Raw genomic sequence first — 11,011 nt, 5'->3', positions numbered from 1 at the left:
CCTTTGGCGCAAAGTAATGGCCAGACAATCAACACAGCATCCTTGCTCTTTCACCAGCCCCTCCGGAATAGGCGTGTCGTACACGCCCATTTGTCTTTTCTACTCTTATCATTGGTCAAAGGAAACCGGCTGCTTGGATATGAAAGGAAGAACATAAACTGTCAATCAAAATAGGGCGGGTTATGCTCTGTATGTAAAAGTCGCTACGTTAGGTTAGTGAAAATGCCAGTCAGTCGAGTTAGTGTCGGTGACACGTCAAAAAAGGTTATTTCGGTATTCGATATTCAAATTCTCCCAGAGGATAGGGGACAGAAATTTGGACAAATGGAAGAAGAGGCCAGTGAACAGATGCGACCCCTCTTGACATCCGTAAGTAACAAGTCGTGGTCACGTTTTTTGTTTTGTTCACCTTTTTAAAGTTTCTGGAAATTATTTGTTAGCTTGGTGGCTAGCAGTTCATTTGAGGGCGCATTTCTCAAGAGAAAGGAATGGGTACGAAATGGGGGTGGGGGTTCATTTATGCTTTGCTACCAAGGCATATCGAGATGGAAGTGACAATAAACATGTAGTTAGCGAACTTACAATAGGAAACAACTTCATTGCTGTTACTTAATACGTGGTATAAACGTGAGACATGGGTATGCCCATATGTTTTCCTTTGTAATTGTTGTTGGGTACCATGTGTGTGCCAGGAAGTAGCCTATATGTCGTCGGTCTCTCTAGCGATTATTCAGAGGCTGTTGAAACTGAGAGGAAAACCTTTTATTGTTAAGAGGACATGTGCGCCCGCCCGGGGTGGTCAGAGGGTATCACCTCGTGGACTCCCAATGTCTCATGTCTCCCCCTCTACCGTAGCTACAGGACGTTTACTGTAGCTAAAACTTCTTATGGTACATTTCAATGATAAAATCCACAGTTTCATCACTATTGGATCCCTGACCTCAAATTATTTTATTGAAGGTACTGAGTTCTCTTGAATAGCAGTTTACCATTGTGTCACACGGGGGTATTTCCCTGTTCTCCTGACATTCGAGTTCAGCAGTGTCATATTCATTAATCGTTTTCTGTTGCAAAAACGTTTTGCTAGTGTGACCTAACGAATAAGACCCTGACGATTGTGCAGTTGGGAGAGATGGTAGTCCATATCCAGGCCAGAACTTTGTTGAGCTGACTGGACCACATATGCGAGCCTCAAATGGATCATTGTCTGTGCCCTTCTTTTCTGTCCCCTCAATATCAAGGCTCAATATTTCCCAAATTCTGTCATGAGTCTGTCTGTGTGTGGTCATGAAGTTAACCTACCAAATACTATCTAGATTTACAGTTTTCTAACAGGGAACTAGCCTATTCCTTTAAGTCCTCTCCCTCTCGCTCAGCCTGTGTATGTTTATTGCTTGGCTGTATCACAAACTGATGTTGACATTCATAAAGCCTCTCATAGAACAACACATATAACATCTCCTTAACCTGTGTTTGCAACAGACCCTTCGGCGTTTATCCACAAACCCTCCAAAAACGCCATTAAATTCCCTTATAGGCTTTGTTGAACAAACCAATGGCAGAGTTAGTGCCCACAGAAAGATGCAATTACCATTTTTCTAAGTACAGCCACACATGGGCTCTTTTTTTGGGCTATAGCCCACCTGGTAACATAACCCCATTTGTACTAAGTAAGCCTAGGCCTAGATTATAGGGTCTGATGCAGAACAGGACCAGACTTGTTATAGACCTACAAATAGTCAACACTTGAGTAAAAAAATACATAAAACAATGTTTTATTTTCACATACAAGGTGCAATTGCAGTGAATTGTGTTATCAGGGTCAGCCATAGTAGTATGGCATCCCTGGAGCAAATGTAGGTTAAGTGCCTTGCTCAAGGGCACGTCCGACAGATTTTTTCATCTTGTTGGCTCGGGTATTCGAACTAGCGAGCTTTTCGGTTGTGGGACCAACACTCCAAATGCTAGGCTTGCTGAGTGGGTGTGGTGGGAAATTGTAATTCCATTTCCAACACTTTGCCATGTGAATGATGCAGCACCACCTTTCTTAGAGCATATATTCACCTGGTTTGAATATAGGATGCTATTGATACAGTAGGCTGTTGTATGGGTGGCAGGTAGCCTAGTGGTTAGAGCGTTGGGCTAGTAACCGAAAGGTTGCTAGATTGAATTCCCAATAAAAATCTGTCGTTCTGCCCCTGAACAAGGCAGTTAACCCACTGTTCCTAGGCTGTCATTGTAAATAATAATTTGTTCTTAACTGACTTGCCTAGTTAAATGAAGGTTAAATTAAAAAAATTGCAGACATAGATAGTAAAACAATGCTGCAGAGTACAGGTAGTTGGTGAATAAGTATAGAAATCCTGTTCTGCCATCATGGTGACGCTTTCTGATTATGTTTGTGGGATGCTCCCTTGCTGTGTAGGCTCTGGAGCGTCAAATCTTTCTTATTGCGTGTGGACCCTGACCTCTAAACAAAACACAATAACATGACAGCGTGTAGGGCATGTTATGTAGTATCACTGTGATTATCTTTAAAGTTTGAAGTGCTCAATGCTGTCACGTGTAAGACAAGGTTCCATTACAGACACTGTCTGGACTAGACATTGAATTATCAGACTAACTCTGTGAGATTTGAAGTAGTCTCCATCTCTTGACATTGTTGATATGCTGACTAGTTACTAGCTAATTACCAGGCACAAGGCTGCTTTATTGTAGTGGGCATAATCTGTGAATGCTAATCCTATACTACAAAATTGACCCTTTACACCTCTGCTTTGGGTCAAAGGTGTTGATGTAAATGGTTGGGTAAGTGGGCACATGTCTAGCTCTTTCTAAAGGGAGCTTTGACACCAGGAAGCATCATTGTGTCTGTCTGGAGACTCAGCAGCTCTGGTGCTGGCAGGGCTGAGCAGACAAAGGCAGGGGTAAAGCCGGCTGACTGACACAGGCACACACTGGGAACGTCAGAACTCACTCCCGCACACTGGGGACTGGTGGACACAGTCATGAGCTCAGCAGGATGAGGCCTACTGCAGTCTGGTACACTGGGCTCTGGGACTGGGACTCCCCTTGCAGCTTGTGGCTGCTAACAGGACAATAGCAAGGACCTCCCCCCTCCTGGTTCAGCTACACTCCTGACTGCACTGGAGCTGCTCTATTTGTCACCATGAGAGAGAGAGAACAGCGAGCCAGAAGCCTACCATTTGTGCATAAACTGTCATAACAGGCTACACGCTCAGTCACAGACAAGTCATATTAGGGGTCAAGTCCTCTGTACTGAAAATGTATGCAATGAACCATTTGATAAGCATTTGTGTTCTTGGTCCACACTTCCATGTCAAGGAGCTCGTGAAATGTGAATGAGTTCTTAGTCCTGTCTGGAAATGGAATGATCATGACATCACCTGTTTACCATTTGAACACTTTGTTTTCCAAGCCTTCCAAGTTCCAACCCCTTCTGTGAGTACAGCCAGGGGTTCATAAACTTTGATTTCTTGTCCAGTCTTTTTTCTGCCTGAGAGCTTTCAGGAAGGACACTAGAGCAGGGCTTTCCAACCTTGTTCCTGGAGAGCTACCCTCCTGTAGGTTTTTGCTCCAACCCTGTTCCTGGAGGGCTACCCTCCTGTAGGTTTTTGCTCCAACCCTGTTCCTGGAGGGCTACCCTCCTGTAGGTTTTTGCTCCAACCCCAGTTGTAACTAACCTGATTCCTCTTATCAACCAGCTAATTATTTGAATCTCAGGTGCGCTAGATTAGGGTTGGAGAGCCCTGCTTTAGAGAACTGGGACAAATCAAAACCAAACGTTAGTCTACTAAAGGGTAATTTATGTTTAAAAAATGCACAGAATGAGTGTGAATGCACAGAATGATTTCTACAATTACATCTATCTTATCAGATGTAAATTGGCTCTAATGGAATTTCTCTGACTCACAAAGACCTGCCTCATTCAGGATGTCGCTATGATCAGAGGCCCCTTGACCTGTTATTACACTGTAGTAGAGGGCTGAAGGGGACATGTTTGTCTTTTCAAGGTCTATTGAGTTACTCTGGTGTATTAAGGTTAGGCTATGTTTCCCACGGTGGAGGCTGATCTCCATCTGTCTCATTTGGTTTTTCATCTGACTGTTTTCACTTCCCTGTTGAGTACAGTGAGTCATGCAAATTAGTCTTACTGACTTCCCTCTCTCGCAGACGGCATACAAACACTTAGAACAGAGTGGGAGATAGGTAGCAATTGTATGGTTTTCTGTACGACTCATCAGCAAGTGACCGAACCTGCTAGAAGATGATACACAGTATTTCTATTTTAATCCCTTTTTTTGATGCGTTGGCAGTGTTTAGACAGGCAGCTAATTCTGACTTTTTTTTCACTAATTGATCTTTTGACTAATCAGATCAGCTCTGAAAACATGTGAAAAGATCTGTGATCGGTCAAAAGACCAAGTAGTGAATAAAATCTCAGAATTGGGCTGCCTGTGATATTTTTTGCTCCTTTCAAAACACCAAAGAGCTGTTTCTGATTTTTTTTTTTTCTGCATCGTGTTGAACATCTCCCTCACACGTACTGTGTGTCTGCCGGTCGGTATGACCGTCCCTGCTATCAGGAACTGAATAATTAAGCTATTGAGACTGGACCCTGAGGAACTCCATCCCCCTCCCCTCTCTCTCGCGCTTTCTCTCCCTTTGACTTCCAAAGCCCCCCTCTTTTCATCTACCTCTTTTTAATGGCCAACCACCACCTTTATCTCTCCCTCTTTCTGGTGTGCCAGACCGACAGCGATTGGTTGACGGGGGACATTAGTAAATCATAGAGCCTGACTGGATTGGTTGCTGAGCGAGCAGCCGGTTAATAGTGTGCATCGGTCTGTCCCCTTTTTTCCGTGCACCTCTCACTCTTTCTCCACCTCTTCTTCGCACTTGTGGGATGGTCTTTGGGAGATACATGGCTATCTGGAGATGCATAGATTCTGAAATGCACTGTGGAAGCTTAAAACCAAGGATACCCATCCAGTAAGAACAGAAGTTACCCTGCCTGTGGTGATTCTTCCCAGTTATGGAGAAGGAGGAAGGAGAGCATGTGCTGCAGACGGTAAGTCTGTTTACATCTGTGAGGAGAGATGAAGAGCAATCGGGGGAGACAGGAAGTAAGAGGGGAAGATAAACAAGAGAGGTGGGTGGCAGTAGTGTGAAACGGAAAATAGTTTCTATTCAGCGTTTGGTAGGTGTTGCTACATCCTTGAGTCTGTTTCACAGCTGTTTCACTACCTTTTTTAAAAATCTTTCACTACCTTTTTTTTTTAAATTTCACATTTTATACTCTGTGTGTGTCCTCACAAGGATAGTAAAACAAGGACATTTTTTTCAGTCCCTGTGAGGAAAAATGCTAATTTAGGGTTAGGCATAGTGTTAAAGGTTAGTTAGGCATAGATTTAGGGCAAAAATGATTTTAGATGGGAATCAATTATTTGGTCCCCACAAGGATAGCAATACCAAACTGTGTGTGGCCTCAATGTATTACTTTATAGGTCTAGATTGCAATCTACAAGTAGCCAGGGGTTTAGTGGGTTCATGTTGTGTTTGTATCCATTTCTTTTCAGCTGGTTGTCCTAAAATGGAACAGGGGATTGAGTGAGAACAAGAGAAGCAGTTTGAGGAACTTGTTTGGTTTACTGACTAGCATGATACATCACTTGTTTCACTGTGAATTGTTCAATGTGAGAGTTTGAGGATATTACAGTAGAGATGACAGGTTGTATGTTTGTGCTCGCCATTTGTTCATATTCTGATATCTCAGATGGCTTGGTGGTGATGGTGTTTTACTTTGCATGCCTGTATATCATTATCCTGTTCAAAACTAAGTGGCGGGTTCACAGAACATTCAGATTTGGCATCAGGAGACTGTCATCAGAAAATGGAAGGGATAAGGACACCTAGTCAGTTGGACAACTGAATGCATTCAACCGAAATGTGTCTTCAGCATTTATCAGAGAGGTGAGGGGGGGCTGCCTTACTCAACGCCCATGTCATCAGCGCCCGGGGAGCAGTTGTTGGTTAATTGCCTTGCTCAAGGGCAAAACGGCAGATTGTTTTTTCCCAGTTTGCTGGCTCGGTGATTCAAACCAGCAACCTTTCTGTTACTGGCCGAATGCTCTTAACGATCAGCGTAGCAGTAGAGTAGAACGACTTTCCTGTTTTCTTCTGCTGTTATTTGTATCAGAGGGGTTTAGACCTACAGTTTGTGTGTAGGCCTCTTCAGTGTAATTGCGATATGGGTGTGTAGGCCTATGAGTCGTATATCACCCAGAGCGGATTGAGTGTCAGCAATAGCAGCACCGGTGGCTTGTAGCCTGGAGACAGAGCTAAAGAAAGCCCCATGGGTTGTCCTTCTGACTACTTAACTGAAACAGAATAGAGGGATGGTAGAGGCCAGTATCTCATTCATTGGATGTTGCATACACTCATAATCTCTCATTTGCAGGGCGCTAGATACACTCATAATCTCTCATTCGCAGGGCGCTACATACACTCATAATCTCTCATTCGCAGGGCGCTACATTCCCCCGCTCAGCACAAGGGACTTTACATAACATACGGGAACCAATGGGCACTAAAGTGGATCTAATTTCTGGTGAAACAGATGGAAAATGGGTCTTAGAAAACATCTACCAGGAAGTCTTAAAAACGTATTAAAATACTGTGTTGCATTCAAAAACTATTCAGACCCCTTGACTTTTTCCACATTTTGTTACGTTACAGCCTTATTCTAAAATGGATTAAATATATATACTTGTATCATCAATTTACACAATACTCCATAATGACAGAGCAAAAACCAGTTTTTTTTTTAAAGTTCTTGCAAATGTAATCAGACCATTTGCTATGAGACTTGAAATTGAGCTCATGTGCATCCTGTTTCCATTGATATTTTTTTTTACTTAACTTTTTTTAACTAGGCATCATCCTTGATGTTTCTACAACTTGATTGGAGTCCACCTGTGGTAAATTCAATTGAACATGATTTGGAAAGGCGCGCACACACCTGGTGTGTTTGCATACACACACACACACAGAAGTATGTGGACACAACCCTTCAAATAAGTTGATTTGGCTATTTCAGCCACACCTGTTGCTGACGGGTGTATAAAATTGAGCACACAGCCATTAATTTCTCCATAGACAAACATTGGCAATAGAATGGCCTTATTGAAGACCTCACTGACTTTCAACGTGGAACCGTCATAAGATGCCACCTTTCCAACAAGTCAGTTTGTTACATTTTTGCCTTGCTAGAGCTGCCCTGGTCAACTGTAAGTGCTGTTATTGTGACGTGGAAACGCCAAAGGAGCAACAATGTCTCAGCCGTGAAGTGGTAGGCCGCACAAGCTCACAGAACGGGACCGCCGAGTGCTTAAGCACGTAGCGCATAAAAATCGTCGGTCCTCGGTTGCAACACTCACTACCGAGTTCCAAACTGCCTCTGGAAGCAACGTCAGCACAAGAACAGTTCCCCAGGAGCTTTATGAAATTGGTTTCCATGGCCAAGCACGAGCTAGCATGATCCCATTGTAGCATGTATTTGCATATTTCCGTTAGGGAGCGCCCCCTCTGAAGCGCGCGTGTGCACAGACTCAATTCGACCTTGCACTCCAATACGATGCCATTTTGTATTACTTTGGCAAAGCGACAAGTCTATACAACATAGTGCATTTTGTAACAGATTTTGGTTTTGGCAACAGAAAATGGTATTGTGATCAGATGTTTCATCAATGAGAGTCTGCATACTGGCAGCCCAGTTTCACCTAGTTCCATCCTCTCCCACTACCTGCAACTGGACTTCCTCTCACTATCATTTGATGAGAAATGTTCTAAACGGATGCTTCAGCCTTATAACCCCTGTGACATATCTGTTTCCCCTTCTGTCTGTGCTGATGGTGTGTGTGTGTGTGTGTGGTTGCAGTCATGTCTTTACACGCAGGGGAGAGCGCATACATTTTCACATCCATATAATGTGAGTGAATTTGCTCGTCCCATATAATGTGGTAACGATGAGTCTCCTGGGCTAGACTTTTCAGTGTATTTTTGCATTCCAGTTAAACATTCACCTGCTCTGCTGCAGTCTACCATTGAAGACTAGACGCGTAAATGTCATGCTATTTGTATTTGAACAATATGATTGGCTGTTCATGTCAAGCTCCAGCGAGTCACAACTTCTCGAGCAGTCGGCGTCTTGATTAGTACATGAGTACATTTCTCTACACTCACAATAACATCTGCAAACCCTGTGTATGAACCAATAACATTTGAGTTGATGCCTTCACACAGCACATGTGTGCTCTCCAGAGCAAAGAAGTGCCCATCAATCTACTTGCTGAGTTTATTTATTTTAAGGAAAGTGATTTACAAAAGTAAACCTTCAATAGTGAACATACTAGCGGATACACTTGCCACTGAGTCTGCAAAAAGGAAGTTACAAATTAGACACCTAGCATTCGTCTTGGCTAGCCTACTGTCGACCTGTGGCGACATTTCTTCTGGAACATCTGTATTAAAGGGGTAGCGTCTTCTCATTACACTTCAGAAACAAATGCATGCAATTACTTCAATGCAATTATAGAGAATATAGTAATGACTTGCATTGCTAAATTATACTACACAGCTTTTTAATACATGTCTTAATAATCCCCAAAAGCCCAGTAACAGCTGAAATATAGAGAACATGCCAACCTATAGGCCCTGCATGACCTCAATGTATTGAACTACACCATGTCCAGGACAGTATATATTCTGTTCGGGACAGTACATTTTTGACCAACAGGGGAAAAGTAAACGGCTGTTTACAGTGCTTTGATTGACGAACAGCAAGCTTGACTAGTTTATAAAAGGTGACGAATTAACTGATTAAAGTTGATCTTGTGTATATCCCTGTCATTTATAAATCCTATAACATAGTTCTATATCTATGGTATTGCATCGGGACAAGTCAACTAAACATCTTGTTTTTATTATTGATATGAAGTCCATTAGGACTTGCCAGGCAGTGACGTTTAAAGTGAGTGACTCGTCAGTATCCTAACAAATTGCATTGTTAAGAGCGCTGCTCATTTGTCTCCCTAATTTGCCTCACAGATAAATGATGAAGCATTAGATGGTGTATCCTCCTCACTGCAAGAACAATAGATAGGCTAGTGGAGAAATGGCCTCACTCTAGTCCAAATGATAATAAAAGAAAAAACAATTTAATCAGTTAAAAGTGAATGATGCCTAAATGGTATTTTCTAAGATATTAATTTGTCAACAATGGAGTTGTCGACTGCTGCTTTCCGCTGCCCATGTTTAACACCTGTTTCATTCTCCAATCATACCTGTATTGAAGACCTGTATTGGGGCGGCAGGGTAGCCTCGTGGTTAGAGCGTTGGACTAGTAACCGGAAGGTTGCAAGTTCAAATCCCCGAGCTGACAAGGTACAAAATCTGTCGTTCTGCCCTTGAACAGGCAGTTAACCCACTGTTCCTCGGCTGTCATTGAAAATAAAAATTTGTTCTTAACTGACTTGCCTAGTTAAATAAAGGTAAAATAAAAAAAGATAGCTGGGAGTTTTCTAAAAACCTGTTTTCGCTGTCTGTGTGTTAGATATAGATATCAAAATTGGGGAAAGTCGAGGGGTTTGAATACTTTCAGAATGCACAGTATATCCACCAATCCCCCACATGTCAAAGTGAGTGACTCATGCTGACTAACCTTCACACAAAATACCCACCCCCAACAGACGCCTGTTAGTCACCCACACCAACCCCTCCTTACTAATAACTCTGCTTTTCTCCAATTTAGACTTAATAATCAACTAATCCTCCATACTACAGTAGAAGATGTAGCCTACTTCTAACACACCAACTAAACACAGACCATGTTTATGCCTAGCTCCAGTATATTTATTTTCTCATCATGGAGTCATGGAAAGATTTAGCAAAGGTGACTTACACTAGTTCCTTGTGCTGAGCTTGATGTTGATGGGATTGGACTATGCAAATAGAACACACAGTGCATTTGGAAAATATTCAGACCCCTTCACTTTAGCCAGATTTTGTTACATTACAGCCCATCTAAGATGGTTTAAATCTTTAAAAAGATTCCCCAATCTATACACATTGCCCTATAATAACAAAGTGAAAACAGGTTTTTAGAAATATTTGGAAATGTATTAAAAATATGAAGGATACCTTATTTACATAAGTATTTAGACCCTTTGCTATGAGACTCAAAATTGAGCTCGGGTGCATCCTGTTTCCATTGATCATCCTTGAGATGTTTCTACAACTTCATTGGAGTCCACCGATGGTAAATTCAATTGGTTGGACATGATTTGGAACGGCGCGCGCGCACACACACACACGTCTATATAAGGCCCCACAGATGACAGCACATCTCAGAGCATAAACTAAGCAATGAGGTTGACGGACTTGTCCGTAGACCTCCGAGTCAGAATTGCATCGAGGCATAGATCTGAGGAAGGGTACCAAAACATTTCTGCAGCATTGAAGGTCCCCAAGAACACAGTGGCCTCCATCATTCTTAAATGGAAGAAGTTTGGAACCACCAAGACTCTTCCTAGAGCTGGCCGTTCAGCCAAACTGAGCAATCTGGGGAGAAGGGCCTTGGTCGGGGAGGTGACCAAGAACCCGATGGTCACTCTGAAGGAGCGCTAGAGTTCCTCTGTGGGGATAAGAGAACCTTCCAGAAGGACAACCATCTCTGCAGCACTCCACCAATCAGGACTTTATGGTAGAGTGGCCAGACGGAAGCCACTCTTCAGTAAAAGGCACATAAAAGCCTGCCTAGAATTTGCTAAAAGTCACTTAAAGGACTCTGACCATGCAAAACAAGATTCTCTGGTCTGATGAAATCAAGATTGAACTCTTTGGCCTGAATGCCAAGTGTCACATCTGGAGGAAACCAGGCACCCTTCATCACCTGCGGTGAAGCGTAGTGGCATCATCATGCTGTGGGACT

At 42.8% G+C, this 11,011-nt stretch overlaps 1 protein-coding gene across 3 annotated transcripts in view; it reads left to right on the top strand.

Moving 5' to 3' along the window:
* Window positions 1-209: 209 nt before the first annotated feature.
* The window catches only part of LOC135520809 (sodium bicarbonate cotransporter 3-like), a 68,851-nt gene continuing 58,049 nt past the window's right edge, over window positions 210-11,011 (top strand). For 2 of the 3 annotated variants that reach the window (XM_064946599.1, XM_064946601.1), the window contains exon 1: window positions 210-369. In XM_064946599.1, coding sequence (XP_064802671.1) covers window positions 223-369 — 147 coding nt within the window. In that variant the 5' untranslated portion in view covers window positions 210-222. Of the gene's footprint in view, window positions 370-4,936; window positions 5,093-11,011 lie in introns of those variants that run through there. The other variant, XM_064946600.1, reaches the window with a different exon arrangement.

The sequence above is a fragment of the Oncorhynchus masou genome, chromosome 29 (assembly GCF_036934945.1).
Source record: "Oncorhynchus masou masou isolate Uvic2021 chromosome 29, UVic_Omas_1.1, whole genome shotgun sequence".
Taxonomy (NCBI): Eukaryota; Metazoa; Chordata; class Actinopteri; order Salmoniformes; family Salmonidae; genus Oncorhynchus; species Oncorhynchus masou.
The sequence above is the reverse complement of the archived record's forward strand: the minus strand, read 5'-3'. Positions and strand labels throughout refer to the sequence as shown.